The 26987-nt window shown below is 38.9% G+C and overlaps 1 protein-coding gene across 1 annotated transcript; it reads left to right on the top strand.

The window, feature by feature from the left end:
- Positions 1 to 610: 610 nt before the first annotated feature.
- On the top strand, positions 611 to 20230 carry adra1aa (adrenoceptor alpha 1Aa). The gene is made up of 3 exons (XM_084729590.1): positions 611 to 812; positions 8703 to 10151; positions 19381 to 20230. The coding sequence occupies exons 2-3, from the start codon at positions 9251 to 9253 to the stop codon at positions 19932 to 19934; spliced, it is 1455 nt and encodes a 484-aa protein (XP_084585716.1). The 5' UTR covers positions 611 to 812; positions 8703 to 9250; the 3' UTR covers positions 19935 to 20230.
- Positions 20231 to 26987: the final 6757 nt, after the last annotated feature.

Genomic DNA, 26987 nt, shown 5'->3' with positions numbered 1-26987 from the left:
AACATGTTCTATCATATCATCAGATCATACGTATTCAACAACATACAGTATAAAGAAAAGCGTAGCTCCACTTCATCAATTCAGCACATGACAGGTCCATTTTATTTGAGTGATGTTTTTAAAGCAAGAGTAATTCCAGCTGATGTAATGGCCATTATTTTTTAAATGAGAAAGATCACACATATTCATCAGGCTTTATTATAGTATCAATCTAGGATATGTGAGCTGTAAAATAAACCAGTCTCCGTTTAACTCTTTTATTTGTAAGTACGGTTTAGTTTAGAGAGTGATTTATTGTTGCCCTGTGTTTTACAGTCATTTCTGGGCTTAAAGCATTAAACTGATATAGACGCTAAAATAATAAAACTTTGAGTCGTGTTGCAGTCTGACAGTTGTGGAGGTGAGTGACGCTCGTTAATGAAACATTTCTGAATGAAAAGTCATCCTGGGCAGACGGTGACCGGCTGCGATGACGCACAGGGAGGGAAGGATGCTGGAGGGGGGTGATGTGAGGATGAGGAGGATGAGGATGGTTGGGTGGAGGGTGGTGGTGGTGGCTGGTCGTGGGGATATACGGGGAGAGGGGGGGAAGTGGATCGAGGAGAAAACAGTGAGTCATTTGGTGTTCATCATCATCTGAAGAGACTTGGAGCACCTGAAGGACGGACGGGCGGATTCACAGCAGCTGTGAGGGCTCCGCGTTTGAGCGCACTTGGCTTCACCGCCTCTCCTGGTGCGAGTCATCAATCACAACCGGCTCCAAATGAGACTTCAGAAAGCCGTCAAGATGTGAGGATTCTACTCAAAGTTCGGTGAGTGCCAGAAAATTAGATTTCAAGCATTTAATTGTAGTATTTTGACTGGATAGTTTATTTTTTCTCTGTGTTCTACTGGCGCGTTTATTCATTTGCTGCACATGCTGGACTCTCTGTTTCTGACCACATGAGCGGACTTTTGATGAAAAAACAGGAAGTATTTCTCAAAATGTAATCATAAATTGTGCAGAAATAACTAAAAATGATTTGACTTATATTTTAAGCTCATTTTAGGCTATTATTTTTTAAAGTAATTATGATTTATTGCGTCTAACGGGCTCTGTCTGAATATATTTAATTGTCTTCCCAATCTGCGGGGGCTCCCTGTCCAAAATAATATGGCTGGGGGTGGAACTTATTTATAAATAGTTGAATTACAGGATGTTCTCCTGTTGTTTTTAAATCTTTCTCCAATCGCTTACATTTAAATCAAAATCAAAAATGCATATTTTAACTGTGGTGCTGTTGATTTATTATAGATTTTGCATGAGTTGCAGATTTTTGGGGATATCAGCTGAAGAGATCTCTGCCTTCTCTCCAGTATAATAGAACTATATGGCACTCGGCTTGTAGTGCTCAAAGCACCAAAAATATATGAACCAGTTACTCAAGACAATCCATAAACCTTATGAGCAGTTTCATGTGACTATTTTCTCTCTGCAGTAGAATCTACCTGAAGTACTAGAAAGAAAGTAGCTCCTGCATCAAACTGCCCACAGCAAGGTTTGTGGATTATCATGGGTTTTTGGAAAGAGACATCGGTTTTAAGATTTTTAAATGTATTTTTTGGTGCTTTTAGCACCACAAACTGAGTGCCATTTAGTTCTATTATACTGGAGAGAAAGCAATATATGACTGATATCTCCAAAATTCTGCAACTCATATACATATACACACATTCCATCTGATTGCAGAGAACATCAAGTTTCTCCTGTAATGGAATTAACATTTTGCTGTTACATCTAGTTGGGTCATTTTGGGCAGTTTGCCATAACCTTTAAGCAGACTATGTTTTCCATTGAGTAAATCAAAGGTTGAAAAAGTACAAACATTCTGTGCTCAAGTAGAAGTACAGATACAGTGTAAGAAAGTCTCTGGTAAAAGTAGAAATTATTGATCTGACTTCTTTATTGCAGAAATAGTAAAAAAAAAAAAAAAAAAAAAAAAAAAAAGTGCAGGCTCTGAAATTTATTAAAAGTATGAAAATAAAAAGTCTCCCTCTGAAGGATATTTTTACCGGCTGTTTATGTGCAAAGCTAACTGAACCTCACCATTGCTCCATCGTCAAGTCTCCCTGTCTGTCTGTTTCATCTTGTTACATCTTGTTGTTTTTGTCTTGTTAGGTCTTTTATTTCCTTTTTGACTTGTTCTGTTTTATTTAACATGCACCCACCCCTAACCTCAAGCAACCAGCTGGAAGTAGGTTACCATGGGGCAAATTATTAAATGGATAATATGCTGCTCATCATTATAAGGGCTTTGATTTTGGGGTGAACTGTCCCTTTAAATCTTAAAGGGGCTATTGTATGGAATGAAATCACTTTTAATCATGACAATGCAGTTTAAGAGCAGAGAAATGAACTACGTGGTCTCCACTGGCTGCTGACCATCATAAGTGTCCTCGTCTCTGTCATTGTCATAAGGCAGGTGTCACTTTCTGTCACCTAAAGTCCTACACACTGGCCTCGTCTTATAGAGCTGGGAATTCCCCAGCACACCAGCGAAGAGGTCGAGATTACATCTGAGCCAGAATGGATGTTTACTCCCGACCAATTACTGTAAAAGAGCAGGAGACACAGAGATAGGCTGCAGGTCTGGAGCTGTCCTCATCCACATTATTGTGGATTCCTCTCCCTCCAACACTCAGCAGCTGCTGCACATCAGCCTCTTCAACTCATCGTTGTGTGTCTGCCTGGAAAACAGCCAGGAATGCACAGCTTATGTTTGATTCTGTGGTGGAGAAAACATGCTTGTAACAGGAAGAATCTGCAATATTTTATTCTGAGAGAAAAAAGGCAAATAGCTGCTACATGCCCTCGAGCAAGGCATCTAACCTCCAGCTACTTCATTATTTAGGGTCAACCATCAGCACACATGGAACACCCACTGTAGATGTGCCTTACTCTATATGAATATTAAACAGATCAATACTGTGAAAAGAGCCTTCCCAGCATGCATTACTTTACTGCACCTGGATCCATGCACATCCCGAATGAAATCTCAACAGGTCTTTTACCAGATGTCTGCTGTTATATGAGCTTGTCGGTTATAATTAAACTCAATAGTAATAGTTTTAATCACAAGTTATATCCAATATGCTGATATTTTCCAACAAATTTTGGATGACTGCTGCTGCTGATACTGATACTATATGCACATGTTTTTTCACCTAATTGCAGAGAACATTAAGTCTATACTGTAATGCAATTGAAGAAGAACTCTGTAATATATTAACTGTAATAAATCATAAAATGACCCAGATGTGTCATCAGAGATCAAGGAAACACATTAAAGCTGAAATACTTGCTTCACTTGACATGAATGCTACAGCTGCGGTGTTTCCCCCTGTGAAATTTCCATTCTTCATTCTTCATCTCTTTTTAACCATAGATCATATCTTTAACAGGATTACAACCTTTTTTATGTACAGTCTAGGCCTCCAACTCACTATTTGGCCTGCTGTACTCATTTTTGGACCCGCAATGCCTCAGCAAAAATTTAAAAGCAACAGTATGCATTGATCTTTTTAAAATATGACAATTTTGAATGAATTTTAAGTTCAACCAACAAACTACACTGAGTTACGGGAGTTATCCTTTCCTCAACCATTAAAAGTATTGTAATTACTACTTGCTTTATAATTGGAGTTTAAGTTACACACCATATTAAGTTCATGTAATTGCCAACATTATTATGTTAACACAACTCATCAAAATAATGTCTGCAACTTAAATGGTTAATCCAACACAATCAATAATTCACTTATTTATTATAATTATATTTACCTTTAACATTTAAATAAGCTGCAGTGAATGGTCCACTGAATTACTTTTTAGAGTGTACCCACTCTTATTGTGATGGTCCACTGGCAGATGAAAACTTAAAATACAACACTTTTCAAAATCTACACATTCACTGGGCAAAATAAGAAAACTATTGATGACAGTTTTTTTCCCTTCTGGTGGCTGTTTCTCTTTGTCCTTTACAAAACTGTCATAATAATTGGGATGATGGGAATTTAAAATTATAGTGTTGAGGGAAATTTGCAATCCAAACACCTCAAATAAACCTCCACACCACAAACACTCACGTACATTGAAGGATCTCATCAGTCTGTCATTCGGCAGAAAGATGTATTTTGGGCTGATAGGATATTTCATTTTCCTTGAGTCATTATCAACTTATACTGATGACATGCTGATATCGTACATCCCTATAGCAGACGTTTAATAAGATGTAGACAAGGCTCAAAATATGGAGGAGCTACAGGGAACTTCGCTCACCTGAAAGAGATATGAACTCCCCAGAAAGCCTCATTTTAGACATTTAAGGGTTTAATTTTTAATGCCTTTGCTGTGTAAATTTATATTTCCCTTTATATTTAGGTCCCTAAAATTAATAATCAGCTAATAGTAAACAGGTAGTGTTTTCAGTTGAGACTGTGGGTGTGTTCATGCTGTCGTGGGATGACACAGTTTACAAAGTTCTGTAAACCACCTGTCCACTGCCTGTTGGCATTTTAATTTTTAAAAATTCCAAAAGTGAATATTTGCCAAATCACATTCCTTCAACGCTACTCATTATGATGTTTTTTTGTGAAGAACAAAGCCAAACAGACACTAGCCAAAAGAAAAAAAAACTGTCAGCAGTAGTTTACTTATTTTTCCCAGTGTTTGCAAAAAACATTATATTTTCTGTCTTCACTACAGGACAGACTTAATGTTCTCTGCAATTAGGTGGAAAAAATATGTGCACTTATTGGCATCTGCAATTGGCCAACATGATTTGGAAAATTGTGGCATATCGGATATCTGCAAAAATGCAATGTTATGCATTCTTAATCTGCCGCATATATGCTGTAGAACTGACCTGAACCACCTCCTTTAATACTGAAAGAATAAACAGAGATATGCAAATCATGACTGATTCCCGTCAATATGACTAAACTTACATTAAATCCATCAAGCTTATTTTCTCCACTTCATTGAAACACAGTTTGTTTAACATTTTAATGCAGCATTTAACGCAACACTTAATGTTTTAGGCGGAGGTAACTTAATCTCTCCTACAGTGCAAACTGATGATGCTGTAATGAGCTCCTGCAATCCTCCTGTGGATAAACATGTAACTCTCACTTTCATAATTACCTCAGAGGCACCAGTCCCCCCACCTGCTCCTCCTTCCTTTCCATCCTTGAGTGGGTGGCAGAAGCTCTCAGGTGCTGTGTTATGATGGCTGCTTAAGGAATGCAGGCTTTTTGCTGCACCCGGCCAGCACAGGAGCCAACATGAGAGAGACATAAGAGTCTATCTAATGTGTTAAACAGCTGTACATCAGCATGGAGCAGGGGTTTGTGAGGCACGGACGAAAAGGTCAGCCAGTGGTTAATAGTGTCACGAGGTGCAACAAAGGAGAGGAGGGGGCTAAAGACTGGAGGGGACTGCATTGTCTTTCCACAGTCTGACGTGTGTTAATCATGTTCAACCCCCACAGATAGACAGATAGATAGATAGATAGATAGATAGATAGATAGATAGATAGATAGATAGATAGATAGATAGATAAGAAACCACACTTAGTAGAAAAGAGGGCAACTCAGTTGAACTTTTAATTTAGTCTCAAATAAAGCAGCTTAACAAAATCCTAAAATCGTCAACATGGCCGCACTACTTTTACTAGTCCCCTCTAATCTACGTTTAGTTAAGGAACATCCACATTACAAATGTCAGTAATCTGCACAGACAAGATTAATCTCGCATCTGTCAAAGAGGAGGAGTTTGCGTGGTACCAAGACATTGTTTTGAATTCAAAGGACAGAGAACATTGAAAATGAAATTAATTCGATGCATCAAAGTCAAAGGAAGATATTCAGGCCAAAAATCAAGCATTGCTGGAGGAGCACTGTACAATAATGTCACAGAGAGAACTGAGGGAATGATTGTTAGGCAATAGAAAGAGCCTAATATTGACAATAAAAAAATTATATATATATATATATATGTATATATTTGCTTTTTGTGTAATGAGATGTAGGTATTATAAAGAACAAAGCATGAAAAACAACAATGTACATGCAGGAACAAGGGAGACAACACTAACCATGGATAACAGCAGGTAGCAGCAGAAAATTAGCTTAGCTTAGCATAAAGACTGAAAATAGAGGAAACAGCTAACCTTATTCTGTCCAGAGGTAATCATATCTACCTGTTAATACCACTAAAGCTCACTCATAAACACATTTAATTAATATGTTCCAAAACTATGCATGAGCTATGCAGCAAGAGCTAGCCAACAATTAGCTTAACTTAATGTAAAGACTGTAAGGAGAAGAATACCGCTAGCCCTGCTCTGTCTAAGAGTAACAAAATCTTCCTACAAACACCACCAAAAGCTCACTAATTAACAAATTTGATTAATATGTTACAAAATGTGCATTAATTATGGTGCTAAGATTCAGCAGACAATTAGCTTAGCTTAGCATAAAGATTAGAAGTAGAGGCAAACAGCTACCCTTGCTCGTCGAAAAGTAACAACATCTGCCAAAATCTGAAGCTCACTCTTTAACAAACTATTTTTTGTTTGTTTAATATGAAACCAAACCAGGGAGCTAATTGCTAGCACATGATTAGCTTAGCATAGCATGGTTTAATAAAGACTGAAAGCATAAAGGCTTGTGTGGCACTGTCCAAAGGTAAATCTAGTAACCAGCACCTTTTAAAGCTGTATTATTAACATGTGTTATATCATCTGTTTAATTTGTACAAAAACCAAAATGTTCTTGGCTGAAGTAGTGGCTTTGGGGGATTTTATTGACAGAGACAGCTCTTTCCCCCTGTTTCCAGTTTTTATGCTAAGCTAATTGCCTGCTGAATGTAGCTCAGGGGTGGACTGTAACTAAGTATATTGCATTTTTTACTCCACTAAATTTATTTGACATCATTAGTTAGTTTTCAGTAATGCAAAATACAAATCAACTGATGAATTATGATTATATTATTATAGATTAAGCTAACCAGCATAATGAAGTAATTAAAATAAACTCTACCCTTACCAGCTGCAAGATTAAAGTGATTAACACATTAATGCACTTATAATCCAGTAATATATTACTTTGATATGGCTCATTCTGCATTATGAGCACTTTTACTTTTGGTTTTTTAAGTAAGGCACATATTGATGATAATACTTTTGGATTTTTCCTTAAGTAGGAGTTTGAATGCAGGACTTTTATTTATATACTGGTCTGTTTTTATATATAGTATAAAAATACATGGCATCTATAGGGTATTTTTACACTGAGTAGAACTGAGCACTTCTTCCACTACTGATGTAGCTTTATTTTAAAGTCACACTATTCCTTTATTAGTAAAAGCTCAATACAGCTACACCTGAATGCACAGACATCAACTAATGTCAAACTGTAACACTGTGTATTGTTTTGACCTCTACCTATATATAAAGGCCACAGTGTGATATTGATTTGTTTGGATGAGGGATTAGGAGTGAGATCAGGTTTGTGTAGGTCAGTTGAAGATCATATTAGCACCACAAAACGGCAATAAAATACACATTAGGTCTTGTGACTGAGGCTGTCAACTCTCCAGCTATTCTGGACTTGATGCCATCTGGAGTTTTAACGGCATGGTGTTTTCCCTGACGATTCAGTGAAACAGGCGACTGATCAGTCCTGATATCAGCGCCTTTATTGCTCGACCACCTCACAGTGTGTTTAGTCAATACGCCTGAGATGGTCAAATTGATCTGGCAGCTACTGTGGCTCAGATGTCGTCTCGCTCCCAAAGTCAGCACTCTTAGACATAAGGGTTCCAGAAGGGTTCTGCTTGATGGGCTGAGGTTCCACTCTGAACCATTTTTTGAAGAAATGGTTCAACAAGGGGTCTTTATAAGACTAAGAGTACCGTTAAAAAACATTTTTAGAAGAAAGAGTTTTGTCAAGGGTTCTCTGTACAAAAATAAACATCAGTTCTCAGTAAAAATCCCTGGATGGGTTCTAGATAAAACCCTTGGAGTATAAAAGGGTTCACAGTAGAACCCCCTGAGTCAGTTCTTGGTAATATCCTGAAAAGATTCTGGATAGAACCCCCAGAGAGGGTTTTAGGTAGAACCTTCCAGAATGACAATGATTAATCAATCTTCAATATAGTATATATATATACTGTATATATGTATAATATAATATGTACATTTGTTTAACATGGCCTTTCTATTCGTAGGCTTTGTAATGCTGACATAGAATGCAAAAAGTTCCTGTGGAAATAAAGCTTTGATTGAGGAGCAAAAAAAAAAAAACCCACACACATTTAGTATTGTAGGGTATAAGTAAATTTTTTGTTTTTTTAAAATAACAATTAATTTTTTAAGTGATTGTTAATGTTACCCATGATTGATTAAGGAAAGTGCTTACAATTTGCAGTCTTAGTCACAAGTGATACCTTTATAAAAGCTTGTACCAGGAACCAAAACGATGATAAAAAGGGTTCTCTAATGGGGATAAGGGAAGAGCCCTTTATGTTTCTAGTTTGTCGCTTTGGATGGATCAGCAAAAATGAAGCAACACATAAAACAAGGATTCATGTGCTTTACTGCAGGTGTGCGATGGATGCATCAGTTCACTCAAAGCAGATTCTTCTACCTTTCTTTTCAAAGGTGCTGAATCCTGTTGTTATGTTGAAGCTGGACCTGCCCTGGTCTTCTACAGAAGGAGCCTGGACTACTGCTCACTTAACCTCTTCACCCCAAAAATTGTTTCCTCAAACTGTCATTTTTGGTTCAGAGAACATGCACAGGTTTTTTTTTCTCAACATCTACACCCGTCTCTGTATGGCATCTATAATGCATTTCTAACAGTGTTTTTGTACTAGCTGCATAACAGTCAGTTTTAACACTGCAACATTTTCAAGATGGATTACCTGACTTCAGCGCAGTAGGTTTCGTCTGCATAAATTATACTTTCTGCATGCATCCTGCTTTATTTTTCTTGATGCTATGCCAACGTAATGGCTCATTTACTCCAGGCATCATCATTCAAATTATGTTTTGACAAGACAGACTTAATGTGATCATTACTCTAATGGCTTTTATGAGAATGCCCTGATGTCCCTTTTCTCCTGTAGTGAACTTAAATAGGTGTGCGTTTCAGTCCACCTTTGCTGCTCCACAGGACAGTGGCGAGCATCAGCATCGTATTGGAACAGATGGTTCCTGTGCTGCTGGACAATATGACCCCATCTCCTCCAACACAGAACTGCTCCAACTGCAGCCAGGCTTTAGTTCCAGAGCTCAATGTCGTCAAGGCCGTGGTTTTGGGCCTGGTGCTTGGAGTCTTCATCACATTTGGAATTGTGGGAAACATCCTGGTAATCCTCTCAGTAGTTTGTCATCGACACCTGCGGACAGTCACACATTATTTTATAGTTAATCTGGCGGTGGCAGATTTGCTGCTGAGCTCCACTGTCCTGCCTTTCTCTGCCATTTTGGAGATTGTGGATCGTTGGATGTTTGGACGGGCCTTTTGTAATGTTTGGGCAGCTGTGGATGTGCTCTGCTGCACCGCCTCCATCATGAGCCTCTGTGTGATCTCTGTCGACCGCTACATTGGAGTCAGTTACCCTCTCCGTTACCCAACCATAATGACAAAACGCAGGGCATTGCTGGCAGTGATGTTCCTGTGGGTGCTTTCCATCATCATTTCTATTGGTCCTTTGTTTGGCTGGAAAGAGCCGGCTCCTGAGGATGAGTCCATCTGCAAGATCACAGAGGAGCCGGGCTACGCCATTTTCTCAGCTGTGGGTTCTTTCTACCTCCCCCTGGCCATCATACTGGCCATGTACTGCCGAGTCTATGTGGTGGCTCATAGAGAGAGCCAAGGCCTAAAGGAGGGCCACAAGACAGAGAAGTCAGATTCAGAGCGTGTGATACTCAGGATACACAGAGGCAACACGACTGTATCAGAGGACGAGGCCCTCCGCAGCCGCACACATTTTGCCCTGCGACTGCTCAAGTTCTCACGAGAGAAGAAGGCCGCCAAGACCTTGGGCATTGTGGTTGGTTGCTTCGTGTTGTGCTGGCTGCCCTTCTTCCTGGTGCTACCTATTGGTGAGTATTTACTGTCATGTTCATTATACATGTTTCTTAATTTTGTGAGTCAGATGATGTTGAAGACCTCTGTTGCATGAATTTGAGCAAAGCAACAAGATCGGATCAGATAGCAACTCAATATGATGTAAATAATATGATTTTAATTTCATTTGAACTCTAGTCAGCCTATATTAATTTCTTTTAAAGATAAAGTTCTCATGAAGTCAGTGAATGTGTTTTTATCATATTTATATTGATCTGTATGTAATATATTTGTCAATATCCCATCAAAGTCACTTGGCAGATATTCCTGGGTATTTTTAATGGTATTTTAGAGTTTATATTTTCCTGTGAAATGATTGGAAATGGTTTATGACTCATCCTGCACTCCTGCGTATTACTAAAAGTCCCATGAAACAGTTCCTGGCTTATGGCGCAGTAGAGCATAAAGACAAATACATCCATTCACTGGAGCGGACTGGAGTGTGTCTGGGGCTTCACTGTACAGAAGTACAACTTCTCTGCATTTATTTATTTTTATTTTGCACATTTTACACCAGCAAGAGAAAGAAAAGGAGCAAATTGGTGAGATTAAAAAAACAAACAAACTACAGGCTTATAGATGGGATCTCACCTCAATAAGCATTATACATAAGCAAATACAGAAGACATGTAATCCACAAAAGTGAGCAAACAAGGAACCACAGATTCAGAAAGCAAACATAAAGTGAGCAACATAAATCAAGCAAAAACATAAAACAGAAATGAACTGAAATCATATTTTATGGAGAAAATAGTTTTTTCCCCCTGATGTCTTCATTGCTGCTCAGCTTCAACTTGCTTTAGCTTACTTGTTGCTGAAGTAGCTAACTGCTAACTGTTACCTGCTATTAGTGGGCAACAACCACCAAGACAGACAGGGAATTTAATACTGAGGTGGTGTTCTGTCTGCATTTGGCTCCCAGCACCCTAGGGCTAGCCGGGCAAATGGTAGTTCGCATTTAGCAATTAATGAGCTAACAGCCATCAGTGGTTAGATAACTTACTTTACCCCAGTTAGCCCCAGGGTGCAGGAAGTCAAACCCAGAAAAAGACCACCATGGTACTGTAGCCTACTCCCTGTTATCAAACTGGCCTCTGCTGGTCTCAGAGGCTGTTTTGGTCTGGCCGTGTTCATTGAAGCTCTCAGTCCAGGAAGAGTCAGCTAACAGGACCACTCTCCCTCCTAGTGTTACATGATAGACATTCTGGGCGGGAGGGGAGCATAATGCACACCGCTGTGGATACTTTGCGCCAACCGATGCCTGTGACAAGTCCCTCCCTAGCTGCTTGTGTTACAGGAAACACAATCTTTGTTTTGCAACAGTTTTACAGATTTTTACAGATCTTTTGTAATGGTAGCTCATGGGGGAAATGATTTTGGGCTGGTGGGGATTTTTCTCTGCACTACCACAAATGGCCACTGGAAAATTTGTCAGGAAGGCTGGGTGGCAATGCCCTATCATGTTATAGATCTATGCATGTAACCAATAAGCACTCCGCAAGGCATAAGAAGATTGATGGTACTCAGCAAAGTCCTGAACGGTCCACTTTTGCAAATGCACACCTGCAAAGCTCAGTGGTAGAACTGATACATTACCCACAAAGCCCATCAGTATAATGATAATCCTGACCCAACCATGATTAAACACATATACACAGTCACTCACTTGTCACTCATTTGTGTTCTGTCAATTGGCCAGCTCCTGCAGCTGTCAATGTTTCCTCAGGAACGATGTGCCCAGCAAGCAGTTATACATCGGACCAGCAATACGTCGTAAAGCCACAGCTGCCAAGGCCACACCCCTTTTGGAGGAAAGATCACAGTTTCAGATTATGAGCGAAATAGGAAAAAGCTGCTGTGTAGCAGGTTGTAATACAAAAAAACTGTCCATCGCAAGGGAAGGGATCCCAAAAGGAGAGCAGTAGGAATGTCTGAGCCTCCAGATAATGATAATTCTTTATTTTGGCAGCAGTGTCAGTTCATTTTTGTTGACAATAAATATGAATTAGCTTCACACTTTCACAGTGAGATTGTAGGCATATAAGATACATGAATATTCACCGTTAGTGAGGTAAATAGCTAAATGGTGCTGGTGACAGTTACTACTGATGGAGAGCTAACATTAGCTTGAGTGGGAGGCTGCTCAGCTCAGTCATAATGTTATAGTACTGCAGCATCAGACTGCAACAACAGTCATCTATTGCCTAAAGGGTTTTGTTATTTAAAGACAACATTTAACTATACATGGTAATTAAGTATAAGCAGTTTTGTGGTGACTTTTGGCTCATTGATCCACTTGGACGGGGAAAGACTGAAGCAGTATGATGGCTGACTGATCAAACTGAATTCATAATTAAGGTATTATGAACGCTCGGGTTCAGGCAAGGTCACAAAATAATTATTAGACATGTTTATTGTTTAACTTTACATGATGCATACAAACTTCTCAAAATTGTAATCTAAAAACAAGTCAAATTGCATTAATATCAATAGGATCCTCATGTCTGTTGAGATTCTCAGTCATCCAGGTTATGGCATTGAACTGGACTGGCTTAAGAAATTCCACAAAAGGGAGCAATGTTTTGGTGAGGTACCCAATGCCACAGTCTCTGATCACACCAGATTTCTCCGACATGGCCTTCGATGACGTATTGTCCACAATTTGGTATTCACCACTGGCTATTTTGCCTTTATGTCATTCATTTTATGTCACTGTGGTTAAATGTTATAAGATGAAAGTTGGGAGATGTGTGTGAGCCGACAAAATAAAAAATATGAACTAAAATAAATTAAAGAAAGGAATTATTCTCACCTAATTTTCTTAATCAACTCCTTAAAACACACATCATACAAATTACACATCAGACAGAAACTAAATCAAATTCATCAAAATCATCTTGGCCTACTGTTCCACTATTAATAACAATCACCAACTCTGGTTTGGTCAAAATAAATCCTTAATTCACCATGTTAGCGGTGAAAACAGACTGTTTCCCTCCCACTTGAGGTCAGTGCAGCACCTGTCACTCTGCAGACCATTAAAATCGCAAAGTAAAAAGACATAAATTGCGACTGAAAAACAACCAGCAAAGTACTCAGGCAACCATTAATATATTTGTCCAGTTGACCAACCCTATGGCAACTGTAGAAAGCTTGCATGCTCTGAGTGAGCGTTAATGGATCAGTCAGTCTGCTCCCATTGTTCAATGTGAACTTCTTCAAGTAACACTTGCAGTCCTGGAGAATGAGTGACTGTAAGTATTCAAAAAACTTTTTATCCATTAAAAAAAAAACTTTCTTGCTAGTGTAAGCTAACAGATTTCCTGAATTTTTCTGTTTTTCTCCACCTAAGCTCCACCCACAAATACATCTTAACTGAAAAGGGGTCTATAGTTGATCATCTGCATTTACACATATGAGTCAGACCACTTTCAGAAAGCCATTTAACTTTTGCATTAATTTGTTTTACAAATCCTTTAATCGATTGCAAGGTTTTTAAGTGCTGGCGAATGTAATAGCTTGATCATGTTAATTGAATTGCTCTGCAGTGGGAGCTCATTGAAGTTAGTAGCATTCAGACGAGCCTTATGGCCTCTTGAGCTACGTAGTAAATGCTTTGACTGTGCCAGGTAGACACTCTAAAAATAGTCTCTATAAATCTTTCAGATCTCCGACAACCTCCAGTGCTCCCCTGTCTGTAAACAAAAGCACAGAATTTCAGACCATCATATATTTCAAATACACATCCTTCAATGAACTGTAAAGCCTTTTCTCTGCTCCTTCTTTCCTCCCTGGTGCCTGTGACTCACTTCATCTCAAAGCCGGTCCAGGAATGATAGATAAAACCATCATATCGGTGTCAGACCTTATATTACGTTCCCTTCAAGAATGCCCAGCTTTATGAAGACAAGCTTGAAGGGAAATCACACAGCTTGCCGATGGAGCATGCACTATATGTGCTGGTGTTAATATGGAGGGAATGTGAGAAGGAAATATGAGATGTGGCAAAGCCCACACAAATCTTTCTCAGGGTTTTTTATTTATTCCATGCTCTCATGCTTGTAAATATAGCAGTTACCATTTGGCTGAAGGCCGTTCCTGACTGGGAAATGAGGAAAAGCCTCAGCTTACCTACGCTCCCTTACAGTACTAATGCTGGCGTCTGGCTGCATACCGCTCAGTCTGTCGACAATGGCAGATTTATCAGTGAATTACCAAGCAGTGGTCTGGTTGTGACATGAAGAACTGGACAGCTCGTGATTGTTGGGTTGGGTTTATCATGTCAGAAATTTTAAAGAGATGAGTTGTTTCCATGTTCTGCTCATCCTCTGTCCTTGACATTTCAGAAGTCCTTCTCAGGGTCTATGAGGCAGTGTAAAGCAAGCTAGTGCTAATTTAAAGGCCACTCCTTTGTAGCTTAAGATTTTAAGATGTCAACCATGACCTGCAGTGTCCCCAATTCAAGTCCAGCTGGGGACCTTTGTTTTATCTTTCTCCCTCTTTTCCCATTATCTTTCTATAATTGTTATCTAAGAAAACCATAGAAGTCCCAAAAACTAAATAAATTAATAATAACTAACTTTATAGTGGGCTAAAGAGCAATGTTTAATGATTAAAAGTTTTAAAACAGCCTGTGGCAAAGTATGGTCAGAAATGTCCTCTGTTGTGTCTGTAACCATACCAACAGTGATATAGCATACAGACACAGCCTGGTCTACCCCTACACATCACAGCTGACAAGTCAACAGATATAAGATTTTCATCCATCAGTTTGGTTAAAGGAACAGTGTGTGTGATTTAGTGATATCTAGTGGTGAGGTTGTTCATTGCGACCAACTGAATATTACACACCTGACCCTCCAAAACACATGAAAGATCCTCTCTAGAGCCAGTAGCCATTCTGGGCTACATGGGCAACATGGTGGCCTCCATGGAAGAGGACCCTCACACTCTGTGGACATAAATGCTCATTCTAAGGTAACGAAAACACATTTCTTATTTTCCAGTGATTATACACTAATGAAAACATACATATGAATATTATTTTCCATCCACCTCATATTCTGCCAGTAGATCTCCCTAAATCTTACACACTGGACCTTTAAGCTTCTCTACAAAACTACTAACCAACGTTTTATATGAATAATTGGCCAAGTGACTGTGTGTAATATGAAATGGGTTGCTTGTAGTGATGAACCTACAGTTAATAATTACTGCAACTGCAATTGTCTTCAGCTCTGCTAAGCTTTTTAGCACCCATCAGATGATTATTTTGTTTTTTTACGGCACACAACTGTTTTTGGTCACCAACCTCATCAACATCATTTTGAACTGTGGCAGATCATGCGAGAATCCTTCTTAGCCGGCTTTAAGTTAACCGTTGTGTCCACACCAAAAGTTTAGCAGCCAATCGGCAACCTAGCAGGGACCACTGTGGTGGGGGTACAGGTGGGGGGCCAGACGTATCTGCCAGAGCCAATAAAACATGAGCTTGCAGATTCCTCTGGTATTCAGTCTTCTCGTCAGACTCAGCGCGTAGCATTTTGCAGGTCATGCAACAGTTTTTGAGCGGTTTCATAAACTGAGATGTTGCAGAATTTTTACAACCAAAACACATTGTGCTGTAATTGAAATTCACAACAACTGGAGTTGCACAGTTTTCCCAAGATAACAGGCAGTGATGATTCATTGATTTTGGACAACAACACATTTATCAAACAGCTGCAACACCCTTCTTTTTTAATTCAAACAATGAATCTATCAAGTGTACCGGCAATAACAGAATTGTTATTTTGGCACAGCTGGGGATAAAATGTATGAGCTGCAGAGCCTGGCACAAAATAATTTGCTCTCAAACTCTCTACACCTCTTCTTTCTATCCATCTCTATATCACGATCTCATTTTTCAAAAGCCCACGTTTAACCGTCTGTAACAGCTCGTCCAATAAAGCATTTTCACAAGGCAGCTTCTCCCCCTCTACCTCTGAAGATAGATAGATAGATAGATAGATAGATAGATAGATAGATAGATAGATAGATAGACAGATAGATAGACTGCAGCCACAGAAGAAGTCAGCCATTTAATTATTTTAATGTTTCACCGGCAGCCACTGGAGAGTCACTTACATCTAGAATGACGAACAGGCGTGCATGTAATGTGGCTGTTAAGCCATTTTCTCTGCGACTTCATTAAGGATCCCACTCACGCTCTCTGTCGTGAATGCTTCCTCTAATCAAAAGCAGCACTATTTATGACAGCAGTTTTAATAAAATACTTAACCTTGATGGCAAGTAGGGAGCTTTTTTTTTTAGTGGTAAGTGGATAAAACAATTAAAATTATACTGTCTAAAGTGGATGTAAATGAGAGGAATTATTCTCAGTAGGTGTAGATCATGTGTTATTTTCAAATAAACCCAACCTGGATCCTGGAGCAGGGTTACTCAATTTCAGTAGAAAGTGGGCCAAATAGAAAAAATGGCTGGGGGTTTGTGGGCCACACACACAACACTTTGTCAAGTAATGGCTGCAAATAACTCTGACAGTATAATGTTGGTAGATATGTTCCTTCAAGCTCTCAGGAAAACTGGGAGAAAACGAACTATGATTTGACTTGTAGTGCCTCATACTATGTTGTATTATTTCAACACAGCAATGCATTTGTTGCACAATAAACACACTGGTATAATACTTGTTACAGCTGGCAAAGTCTGTAAATAAGTGGTAGTCCATGGGCTTTAAAATGGGTGATTTTCAAAATCAATTTTATGCCTCTTTAGCTTCAAGCAGGTTTACATTTTAAACCTATCATAGAAGTTCATACTTTGTTCATATCAAGTTTCCAAGGAGACTCCTGTTTTTCATTGTCCTCTCCCCCTTCCCGTTTTAAAAGAAAGAAGCATTTTTTTTTTTACAAAGAGCAGCCTAATTACTGTACCCTACTATACCCTATCCTAGACAAACATTTGTTAAATATAAATTTTTTGTATTATTGTATTATTGTAATTGTATGAACATACCATCAGGGGGGCAAGGGCATCTACCCACCCATGCTATTCGAAAGTTTTTCAGTCCACAAAACACTGTTGAATTTTCACAGGAAAACAACATTGCAGAATCTCTCAATTTATGAATGGTATCCAGTTTTTAAATGGGGAAAAAAACAACAAGAAAACATAGATGCCTCCATATTGCTCGTCCTGCGTACTCCAATTCTCCTAAAGCCCCAACACGCCGTTCACTTGTGTGTGCACACCATCACCCCACACACCCCCAGTTCAGATGGTGCACACGCACACGCAAATGCATGTGGCTCCAAGCTAAAGCTCTACAGTGAAAATTTAGGCTAAAAACATGATGTAAATGACGTCTTTCAAATCAACTTGGCATGTTGGGGCTTTAGGAGACTTGGATTACATCAGACAAACAGTATAGAGGCATTTTATGTGAAAATTGTGAAACTCCAGCAGTGTTTTGTGGACTGAAAAACTAAACCCGATCTTCAATGAAGGTGAGTAGATAATGACTGAATTGTCATTTTTGGGTGAACTATCCCTTTAAAATCTTGCGCCTGTTGTACTTTTTAAATTTGTTCCAGTCCATCATTGGGGCTGCAAATGGAAGATGAAGCTAAAACTCATCATCATCATTATACACCCCATAAGAGTGAACTAAGCAACACATTAATGTAATGGAAAACACAGATGTAATTATAGTCAGATCCACTTGGGTCATAATGATGGGACAGTGACATTATAAGCCTATTAACTTTCACACAGACCGGGTTTTTTTGCCAGCTGTCCTTCCTGCATTTAGCAGCTGTGTTACTTTTAGCCTGGATTACGTGTTTAGCGTCTTCTTATTTGTCTAATTTTATAGTTTGCTCCTCTTTTATAAAATATGCCTTTCTGCTGCCAGTAGAACTGTTCATGTTTGTGACTGGTCATATGTGACCTTTTATGGGAACATGCTCTTAGCTAGATTGGGTTGACTTGACTACAGAGTTGATATCACCGTTGTGTGATCATTTAGCATTGTTTGGCTTAGTGAAGCCAGGTAACGAAAAGATATCCTGCATATGCTGACCTTGCTTCATAGTACAGGCTCCTGCACTTGTGTGTTTAGAAACTTAGCAAGTGCTAGCATGCTAATGGGCTAAAATAAGTTGGAAAATCTTACCTGCAACACATCAGCATGTTGAAAGAAGGATGATGTTACCTTTCAGCTACAATTGCAGCACTGCCCAAAGCCTCATATTCCCCTTTTACATACTCGTGTGCTGCCTGACTTGACTCTAGAGATGCATGATTTGGTAAAAAAAAAAAATGATATTGAGATTATTTGGGCTGAAATTGCATTTGTGATGTGCGATACAATTAGCAGAAATTATCAATTTTACATTACAGTTTTCCCTAAAAAAAAGAGAGAAACAATTAAATTGTGAAGATATGGTATTTTTTGAGATATATCCCAAACAAGGTCATCTGTCATTTGGAGAACAAGGTTTTTAAGGCCAGGGCATCAATGCAGCACTACAGTACCTCGTGATGCTGCTTTCATGCTGCTCATACATTCCTTTTTCAAAAAATTGCAATTTGGTCCTTGTTCTGCAAGAATTGTACTTGGCCATATTGTGATTTTATTACAATTCTGATTAACTGTGCAGCCCTTCTTTTATTTTGAAGCAGCAAAATTAGGAAATGTTTGATTTTCATCAGCAATAACTTAACAGGACAGCAGAAAGTACAAATGGTGATGCAGGACAGAAACTAAACTTCAGACCACAGAGGTTCAGTTAAAAGCTACCAAAGTACTGAGAGCTGAACACACTTTGAACAACTTCTCTCCCTCTGCTCTCCTGAACACACAAGTTGAGTCTTGCAACACAAGCTTGTTTGAGGGTGAAAAAGGGGGTCTGCAGTGGTTGGCGGCAGCGGACACAATGTTACTGCAATCTGCTTGGAGGCGGGTCGGGCTCACTTTTGCCCCACTCCAGAGAAAAGTCCATCTCGTGTGTCACTTGGCACAGCTTGGCATGTTAAAATTGGCAATGGAAATGCAAATGAACACAGCACAGTTTGCCCCAGTAGACCTGCTAACATGGCTCCAGATTAAATTTGTAATATATCTGACAAGAAATCTGTTTGGATTTTGTTGTTTGTTCTGCTGTAATGTTAATCACCCCTGTTTGTCTGCTGTCCCTACAGGCTCCATGTTCCCTGCATACAGACCCTCAGACACAGTCTTCAAGATCACCTTCTGGCTCGGCTACTTCAACAGCTGCATCAATCCCATCATCTACCCATGCTCCAACCAGGAATTTAAAAAAGCTTTCCAGAGTTTACTTGGAGTTCACTGTCTTAGACCGACCCCCAGACCACACCACCATCATCTGAATGCCGTTCATAGTCAAACTCAGGGTCACAGCCAGCCTCTCAGTTTGGGCCTGGACAGCAGGGGGGCTCCCTGTCGGCTTAGCCCCTCCTCCTCTATGGCCCTGTCCAGAACTCCGTCCTCCAGGGACAGCAGGGAGTGGAAGGTCTTTGCTGGAGCCCCCACAGGCGGATCTGGACCGGCCGAGATGAGCAGGGCCAAAGTGGCCAAACTCTGCAGTAAAAGCTTCCACCAAACCTGCTGCTGCTTCCTCAGCGGCGGGACTCCCCCACAGGAGTCAAACTGCACCCAGCCGCCTCCTGTCGGAAACCTTCCCACCATTAAAATCCACCAGCTATCCCTGTCGGAAAAAGGAGAGCCTGTATAACTACTGTAATCCTTTATCCATTAGTCATGACTCCCCTTTCAAGGTCGCATATGAGAGTATATTTCCTTTTACTCTGTTACCATCACAAAGGATGAGCGGTGTTGGAATGATGGCTGTTCTAAAAGTCTCAGCTTTGATATCATCCTGTGATTTTTCCTGCATGTAAGATCAGAGCCATTATATTTTTCCCCTTTAAGAAGATGGCTTCTTAACTCTCTAAACTCAAACTCCTGCAGTCCTTTAAATGTTCATTAGGGATGGGCGACACCAGTATTTTTAATTCAATATAATGCCGATACTTTTTGTCACAACTTAACCAATATAATTGCTTATATATTTTTTAAATGGTATGTAATTTTCCAAAATAATGACCAATTTTTATTTTAAAAAAATTGGAAAATCACATGACAGATACCGGCCATTAAAAAAAAATATTACTAAAGCAAATAGGAGTATGATTAAATAAAAAATGTTAAGGCCAATAAGTGTCTCTCTTTTACAGAGACTGTAACAAATATGATAATAAAAATAACGTATTTGTTCAGCGTATTTATAACCTTATTTTCAGGGTGACTTTTTAAATGTTTGAACAGGTTACTCGTGTTGCTGCTGTGTGGCACTTTTTTTGTCACAAATAGTGCATCTTGCTGTACTTTTATCTACAGGTGAACAGTTGCACCACACCACGCTACCTTTCTGCCATCTCTCACAACTAATTTTTTCCTTTGTCAGTCAGAGTGCGTTACAATAAGAGGATAAAAAGCTCACAAAAATGCATCGGGGAATCATAAATATATTTTTATATTAGCTGACACATTTTATTTAAAGGAGCTACAAGGACCATTCATATTGTGTTGATTTTGGAGACCCATTTGAACAAAAGCAGTAGTATTTCCTCCACCTTAATCACAAAATATAACGTCAAAAATGATCTCAGTAAAAATCTCCTTTTTTTTTTTCTTCTAACTGACTAACATACAACTCACTGTGACTTTTTTTGTGGCTGGTCTTGTTTGCTTATGTAGGTCATATAAAGGCATCAGCATTAAATTGAGACCGTTTCATTACCAGCTTCAAACTCCTAGTAGTAGTTAAAAAAAATCCTTATGACAACATGTTCTGGTGGTTAACTGATGAGAGAGGGTGAAACAGGTGGTTGGTAATCAAGTTTTAGCCTTTATTTTTTTTAGCTGTGTCATTGTCAGAGTAATACAACAACATGGCAGGCTGGAAACTTCAAATCACCACAAACCACAAAACTAACTGTGATGGAAGTAGAGAAGAGTGATAGAAAGCATGTAGCGCAAGTGATGGGCCATCAGCCCCTTCACCCCAGCGCACTGTGGAGAATGCTGGGCAGGTGATGCTTGTTTGCTTCTGTTTGTTTTTGCCACTAACCAGCTCAGATTGTTCTTGTAAGTGTCTGAAAATATTATAGAAAAGATCACTATAGTTAGAGACCTTATTGTTAGTATATATTATTACCATAAACAGCTGTTATGCTGGAAAGCAGCTTTTTCTAACTGAATTATTGGAGGAAACACACTTTAACTTTCTGTGACTGTGTAAAAATTTGATGTTGTCACATCACAAATGACAAAGAAAGGCATTATAATGCAAGTCTTACTGGTAAAGCACACTCATGTAGGTTGACAGTCATGTGACACAGGCCACTTAATTAAATACAAATGTCAGGGCATTTTATTGCCACAAACATTATGCAAAAGAACTGAAAATATTTAGAAGTGATGCAGCCTCCCAAGTGTTATATTTATAAGACGTTATTATCAATATCTTTTAAAGGTCTTGATAACAAATCAGCAGCTTGTGAGAACTGATGCATTAATATCGATACGCCCATCCCTAATGTCCATCAAGTGTAGAGCAAATATCCTGTAAACACTCTCATGAAGGGGACCAAAAGAAGAAAACAATCCACATATAAAGAGACCAAAAGATCTCTAAATGTTTACATGTTTTATATTACGAATACAAAGAGCAGTTTAAATGTATACAAATGTAAATAGCAAAGTTTTATATATTGCATGATTACACCAAATGTTTCAGAAATGCTGGTCAGTGGTGCTCCTGTTGTCCAAAGTTTGCCTCATGCTGTTCCTGTTGTCAGATAGTTGTTTGTGTACGGCTCTGTACACAGTAAAAACCAAGGGACCTTGTGTACTTCCACGTCACATGACAATAAATTTATATGACATATTCCTAACAAGGGATTCATGAGGACATTTTTGGCCTCTTGTTGTTGTTTCTTGTGGTTGATTCACTGACTACACAGCCCCTCAAAAAACTTCTGGCTCATCTGTCCACATTCCCACAAATTCATGTACCTCCAAGCGGTGCCAGATGGATGTCTTAATATACTCGCGTGGAATTTTAACTGACCTTGTGGTTGCTGACCTCAATCCTGACCGGCCCCCAAGCCTCTTAAAAAATCCACCAGATTTAGGGATGTCAAGTTAAGTCATACACAGTCTCAGACATTCTTCTCTCAGGCTGTGCTCTTTGTTTCAGGACATGCACATACACAGCCGAGAATGCCCTTATCTTGGCCTTTCTGTAAGGTCTTCACTGTGGGTGCTGTTTACCAGCACGAAGGTGCAAAACTGAGTGTGCTGAGTGTGAGTTCAAGACTGCAAAGTGTCTCTCTGTTTACGCAGAAGCATCAAAAGGGCAAGAGGACAACCTCTGCCATCCGTATCGATTTATATTCCCCTGGCTACTCCTTCTGTAGTACCAAGACATACTCCCTTTGCGAGTGCAAGAGGAGGAGGAGATGCAGCCGGCATCGTCCAGCCAATCTACCCTTCTGCGTGTTGAGTTCAGCCACAGAAGTGGAGTCGACAGCTTTCCCACAGGGGAGGGACCTGGCCAGGCAGTGAGAGTGCTCGTCTGTGTCCGCGTTGTCATTGACTATAGCATGTCTGTGAACCTGTAAATCACACCATCTCTGAGCAGATGCCATTAGGAGAGCAGTCACCAGCCACAGCAATAAAGTACAGATGGTACAGATGACCTAATTCACTCCTCCCTTCTATTGTCTGGCACTCTCTGTGGAGAGAGTGGTGGTGGGATTGTGAGCAAAACCGCAGCCAACGCATACCTGTGAGCCACGCTTTATAAAGATATATCATCTTCCAAATGCAATAGCTGTAATGAATACCATAATTAGATCTGCAGCCTTACAGTAGTCAGATATAGACTGGAACAGAGCAGGAACATCCCCTCTCAGTTTCATCAGTACTCCCTCATCTTATCCTGCAGCCTAATTCTATGTATTCATGGTGGAACTGTCAGTAAGTGTCAGTAAGTGTAACAATTATTTTGTCATTTTTAGTAGAGCCTTTTTTTTCTATCACCAACAGAGTGTGAACTTTTGCTGGAAAAGTTAGCCAGCATAAAATGTAGCACACATGGCTTCCAATGTGAACCATTAATGATTCATTTGCCAACAGTTACCACTCAGCATATATAGAAACATATACACTAACAAATAAGTAAATGGTAATGTGCTTCATAATATTCTGAATTTTACAAACAACATTTCTATTCATTTAAATATGTGGAAAATCTGTGGAATTGTTGGTGGCACAGACTCTGTGTGGGCTTGCTCACCACTACATCTGCTGCAACTATGTTGTCTACCATCCCACCTTGTTCTTCTTATGTGTTTTCACAAAGTTTCAGAGAAAGAAATACACAGAGTAACCGTAACAAAAGCTGTCAGTCTCCTGCCTGAGGTGCACAATGCTGGAGGAGATGGAGAGACGCTGCCACAGGAGTGCTGGCAAAGTTTACAGCATGCAGGAGAATAAAAAACAAAATGATTTTTTCTGTGATGATCTGAATAACTCACCAACTAGTCATCTTAATTCATGTATTGAATATTTTGGCAGTAAATGAAGGTGCGTCAAAATATTAAATTATCTAAATAAAAATCTCCTCCTTCTTCAATTCAACTGGCTAATGTACGACTCGGTGTGACTTTGCCTGGAAAAATGTGAACACAGACTTGTTTCATCTGATTTCACAGAGAGAGAATCCAACTCAGTGGCAGGCATAAGAATAAGTTTATAGAAAGGCAACGAAAGTTTGAATTTTGTGTGTACAACTGCAAAACAAAACAAAAACAAAACAATGCATAAGTGAAAAGCAGTTCTTTTATAAAATAATAAACCATGCGACATCACAATGGATATTGTCACAGTCCAGTGACATTTTTTATTGCGACAGTCAAAATATATTTTTATCCCTCGTCTCTGTTTCTCCAAATCATCAGCGTAAATTGCTCCCAAATCCTGCATTGTTCTGATCAGCAGTCAGGGTCACCTCTCCAAACCTGAGCCTGCTGCAGCGTTTTCTTTTCTTCTCATCCATATATAGTTTTCATTGGCCCATTTGAGATTTGATAGCCTGATTGGCTACAAAAATGCATATGAAAGGTTGTGATATTAATTCAAATTAATATGAGCATGTAGGTAAAATCAGTCTGAGCCGTTTGTAAACACGCTGTGGTGTTGTTGTTTTGTCTCATTCCCAGGATGTCAAATATGGATGTTTTGGGTTGATAAAATGGTTCAACCGCAGAAAAAATATAAAGAAATCAGGAAAAATAGACAGTGGGCAAGGTCTTTGCAAATTCAGCCACCACCACCTCTTCTAGTGGGTCATAAATGAGGATTGAAAGGGATTATGTTTTTATTAGTATATACCAGCCATCCCCAAACTTAAGAATGCCATGGCCCAAATTTTAATATGGTATATACTTTCGGGCATTAATGTGACTGATCACCAAATATGGTGTAACATCTGTTAACTAGGTCACATAAATGAAGAATAACAAATTATTTAAATCCCATGGCTTTGTTTTATTAGTTCTGATTACTTTTTTTTTTAATTAATCCTGAATATTTTCTAACAATATGAAATCTAAAATATGTTATTTATTTTTCATGACCTTATTTTTCATGAATCACTGGTAAATACATTGTTTTTAAGGAAAATGTTGCATATTAGGCCATATTAGGTTTTAATTAGTTACTTCCCTGCCTGATACATGACTGAGGCCACAATCATTGATTCTGCAGGGGAATCAATATTCTTATGAATGCTTACAGTTGTAAATTAATGTTCATAGTGATATTGTAGTGATGATAAATCAATCCTGGGAGGGACTGTGGATTTATAATTGTGGTGTCTGTGTTCCAGTGGATTGAAAGCACAGCAAGCACAGCTGGTGAGTCATGTTTGCACACTTTTCCCAGGAGGGCTTAGCTTTGTAAAGTCTCCCTGATGCTTTTTGTGTTCCTTCTAAAGCTCTTATCATCAGTGGGTGAAGATGTTGACATTACAGGATTCCCCCCTCCCTGGTTTAATCAGCGCGTCTCATCATGCAAAGTCCTAATTGGACGACTGTCAAACAGCCAGGGGGCTTCGCTAATAACAGAGCTGCTGTTGACGTGTGCATCCACTGTGACGTTGCCTTGTTCAGTTTACTGGGAGCGTCCCTGTGGGTGAACTGTTGAAGGAGCTGGAACAACAAAATGCTGCTGAAACTGAAAGGCTACACATCATGACTCTGTGCCTCCACCTAGTGTTTCACTGTCTCATCACATTTACTCCATCATCCACTGCTGGGATGTGGTGTGACTCAACAAAACAGTTGTTTTTCCAAATTTGAATTCAGAAACACTTAATTTTATGTCTTGTCTTTGTACTACTTTCAATTTAATAAAGGTAGAAAAGTTTTCTTTCTTTCTTTGCTTTCTGTTTTATTTAAATTTTACACAACATCTCAACTTTTTTTGTAATTGGGATTATAATTCTAGTTATACTACTCTAATTAACCATTATGTCACTTGTTCCTTACCTGGGGAGTCTGGCAACCTCTAGGAGTCACCAAGCCTTCACAGGGGATCACAAGAGCCTCTTCACTTTAGACTTTAAGGGGTAAGAAAACTAGGAAAGCAGGATATACGTATCTCAACATTATATTAATTCATTCATTACTGTGAAAAAACTGTGAAATTAAGATTATTAGTTAAGACATAAATTTGTTGCTTTTCATTCTTGTTTTATGCAAAAATACAATTAATTAATGGATTATATTTTTCCATATATGAGCATTTTATTACAAGAATTTAAAATTATTTTAGGATTGTCCACACAAAATGCTCAGATTTTGTGGTGGATGGTCCTATCAGAATGGTGGGTGCATGCCAGATTAATTTCAGTGTGAAATACAACAACTAAATATTCACTGTAGAGCCTCAGTCTTTGTCCTAAAAGCATCATATCTATGTTCAAAATTCAAAGAACAAGCTCAGTTTAACCTTAACCATATGGATATTGTAAAAAGAGAGTTACGCACAGTGGAATGGAGATGGAACACATAACAAAAACTAAAATGAAAAAGTCTGACCTGTAGTTGTTGCACTATGTCTGAACTCTTCATCATTAGCCTTGGTCTATAAATGGCTGTGGGCATATGGCACCAAGATGGACGAGATATAATATGCTACAAAGCCAAAATGCATTAACTATATATTTAATCAAAATCTGACTTGTTGTATAATTCCAGATAATGTATAATGTGCACTAACAAAACACAGCTACAAATCAAACAGTCAACCACATACACACACACACACACACACACACACACACACACACACACACACACACACACACATATATGTATGTGTGTGCATGTGTTTACATAATTAGCTACCCCTCACCCCTCAGAGGAAAAAAAACTACATTCTCAACAACTGTTACAAGGTTGGCTCTTTTATAATACAATGTAACAATGCTTTATTATATTTAGTTAACTGCAGATTTATATCTTAATACATTTAATTAGTGGAAAGTTGTTTTAAATATAAGTTTCCATTATATTTAGTTAGTACAGATTTATGTCTTGTATGTAATTAACAAGGTTTGTTTAAAATATATTTATACAGTGTTCAATGAAATGTAGTTTTGAATATAACTTTTCATTATATTTAGTTGAGGAGAGTTATATCTCTTTACACATTT

The sequence above is a fragment of the Lutjanus erythropterus genome, chromosome 10 (assembly GCF_056507025.1).
Source record: "Lutjanus erythropterus isolate fLutEry1 chromosome 10, fLutEry1.hap2, whole genome shotgun sequence".
Taxonomy (NCBI): Eukaryota; Metazoa; Chordata; class Actinopteri; order Lutjaniformes; family Lutjanidae; genus Lutjanus; species Lutjanus erythropterus.
Note: the sequence above shows the minus strand (reverse complement) of the source record. Positions and strands in the feature narration are given on the sequence as shown.